This window comes from Carcharhinus amblyrhynchos, chromosome 5 (assembly GCF_965287045.1).
Source record: "Carcharhinus amblyrhynchos chromosome 5, sCarAmb.v2.hapA, whole genome shotgun sequence".
NCBI lineage: Eukaryota > Metazoa > Chordata > Chondrichthyes > Carcharhiniformes > Carcharhinidae > Carcharhinus > Carcharhinus amblyrhynchos.
Window position 1 is genome coordinate 14,416,323 of NC_137328.1, and position 2,991 is coordinate 14,419,313.

A 2,991-nucleotide genomic window follows, 5' to 3' on the forward strand; every position below is an offset into this window, starting at 1 on the left:
TTTCAATATTTTGAATGAAATAAGGAAACTATTTGCAAAAAAACAATTATTGAATGAAGAAATTCAGAGTCAAAATCTTTACAGCTGCAATTTATTTTGTTTTACGAGGTTCAAAACGACTAACATAAACTTGTAACATAGACCGTACTAAAAATTACACGTAAGTTACTTTTGCCTTATTCTACATTTGTGAGATATTTAATAGACTACATGGTTTAAAATCTCACTGAAACAGAGTCCATGTGTATAGAATAATCTATAGAGATGGAAAGTTTTCAGCAGAGAGTGCTGATATCTTTTTTGGTACAGCCGTAAGTGCAGCATTTGGATGACATTCCTGGCGGCACCTCCCTTTTCTTCCTGAAGTATCTGGCCCAGGGTAGATACTGCATCTGTGACGATTCAAATATATTGTGTTTGTTGCTGCCTTCCTCAATCTGCCGGATGTACTCGCTGAAATCTTCCGGTATCTGATCATACTGGTTGGAGATCTCATTGCCCTCTTGCTCAGCAAAGGGGAACTCAACTTCCTGGTTCTTTTCATTGTCAAACATCCCCTGAAAGTTCCTCATGCTCTTCATCTCCTTGGCGTAGTCTTTATCAGCTGAGGTCTGGAAGGGATCTGAAACAAAAATAAATCCCCATCCGTGACTATGCACCATATTAATGAAATTGGCATTACAATGTTCACTCTGTCTCGATTGTAATGGCTTTCATGTGTCTGGGCAGAGAATTGATCTATCCGCTCAACTCTGAAGAGAAATCTCCATAAATTGTGCTCCACTATATTTTGACTGCTCAAACATAATTGGTTACCTATACATTGTTGTACACCCAGAGAAATAATTGATGACCATCCTGAAGTGGGTAACCAATGTTTGATCAGGCAATTGAACTGGGCTATACTGCAGCTGTGACAGAAAATTGATTATAACTCCAGTCACTGGATCATTAATTCTCAGAGGACTGACTTCCTGAGTCTATCCATTGGAATATTCTCAGGTAAACATTGCAGCTTGTTGCCAGATAAATTCTTAGAAAGTAGCTCAATCTTTGTCCCCCTTCATTCACTGACTAACCCCTCCCCTGCCAATGGGAATTTCATGTTTGTGGATTTGATTTCAAGTTTCTAACCCCTGCTCGACAGGAGTTTAGAAACTTTCAAATTTCTGCCCTTTTCTTACTGCATTAGATACGATCAAACTCTTTTCTAGTCACTATCTGCTGACTGAGAATCAATCACTGGGCCAATACACTGGGAGTCCACTTCAGCTTTTGAATCTACACATGAACTTCTATTGTTTCATCCGATTTTCCAATTCAGTTTGTTGTCATTTCTCTGCCAAATCCTTCAAATATCTCAAAACGTTCCTGCCTATCCTTATTTTTAGTATCTTGACTGGGAAAAGACAAACTGGACGTATAACTCAGTAGACAAGTGACCAATCCAACTCTCTGGTTTAGCAAAGGTAAGAATTGAGTTATCATTGAGATTTATGACTGAGAGTGGAGGGGGGGTTTGAACTCTTTCAAAGAACTAACCCAAGTACCATGGACAGATTGGCCTCATTCCTTTTGTGCTGTGAAGCCACCCTTGGAAGTTTTGTGTTGGACCAGATACCAGCAGTGTACTCTAGGGCTTCTTAAACTGAGATCCGGATAATTGATGCTTTGGGAACAAGTTAATATAGCTGTTAGAATGATACTTCCAAACATTAATATCTCAAAATAAAAGCCCAATTCTGGCTCATCTGCACCAACTCTGACAGAGCATCATACCCAAGCCATATCCACGTAATCCCTCACACTTATCCCGCTAATCCCCTGAAGCTATACATCTTGGGACGCCAGGAGTAATTTAGCATGGCCAATCCACATAACTTGCACATTTTTGTGGTGTGAGAAGAAACCAAAGTCCCCGGAGGAAATCCACGCAGACACAAGGAGAATGTGCAGACAGTTGTGGATCTCATTTTACAGGTTTGAACCTGTGAACAGTATCTGCAGTATAGTGACAGTGTGAAGCAAGAATACGGCTTTGTCATTTTAGAGTGCTCATTAGAAGGACGAAGAGTTTAATTAAATGATGTTCACAATCACCTAAAATATCCCACTATACTATCGAAGCATCGACAGATTCTATTCTAATGTGATCAGGGTGTTTGGTGATTGATTTAACCAGAAAAAGTCCTACATGAGGAACTAGGAAACTTTGCTCTAATGCAGACACTGTGACTTCAAATAAACAGACACTGCTGACCAATAGGACAGCACCCACTCTCCCCATCCAGCACACCAGAACTAATGTTCTACAATGTGAAATAAGAACTGACAGTCCTGGGAATGAACATCAGGCCAGACAGCATTGGAAAGACATTTGTCCCCTCCTGACAAGGACTGTGTTGATAACAAATCTCACATTAACTTGTCTTTCAGAAGTTACCTGAGTGGCTCTGTGTTTCCAATATCTCTAGTCATCCTTGTCCACACTGCAGCAGTTCACACACTCCTTACATTATGATCTATGTTAGTAATATGGTCATAATAAATATATTTTATCCATAATATCTATACAAGAGGCAGCATCTCCGAAATAAAGTTAACTTAAACATTTTCTATTTTACAATTTTCATACAATGATTTATAAGCTTGGAGCTGTTGAATAAATAAGATGATTATTCTTGTAGCTACAGCCTAACTTGTATCACAATTATTTAACTCAGTGAATAGCATTGAGACATCTTGATAGCAATAATGTCAAAACACTCAACCTTTTAGACAGAGATATAGCAAAGGGATCTACTCACCGTTCTGGTTATCAAGAAGTCTCTTCCAGCGAGAACCCCCACAGGTATAGATGACGGCTCGGATGAACTCCCGGCCGCATAGCTTGATCCCTGTTTCCCCACTCCGCAAAGACTGGGACAAGGCAGCAGTGGGGAAGGAGATGAGGAACAGGTTGATTATCAGAACACACACTAGGCCCTTCAT

At 39.9% G+C, this 2,991-nt stretch overlaps 1 protein-coding gene across 1 annotated transcript; it reads right to left on the reverse strand.

Annotated features, from left to right (window-relative positions):
• Positions 1-275: 275 nt before the first annotated feature.
• LOC145343397 (relaxin-3-like) lies at positions 276-2,991 on the reverse strand. Its single transcript, XM_080189618.1, has 2 exons — positions 2,808-2,991; positions 276-622 (listed from the first exon to the last, which is right to left on the reverse strand). The coding sequence occupies exons 1-2, from the start codon at positions 2,989-2,991 to the stop codon at positions 276-278; spliced, it is 531 nt and encodes a 176-aa protein (XP_080045744.1).

Coding starts and splice junctions, on each gene's coding strand:
- LOC145343397 (XM_080189618.1), bottom strand. CDS start 2,991: ATGAAGGGCCTAGTGTGTGTTCTGATAATCAACCTGTTCCTCATCTCC. Junction 623..2,807: donor ACTTCTTGATAACCAGAACG/GTGAGTAGATCC, acceptor TTTTTGTTTCAG/ATCCCTTCCAGACCTCAGCT.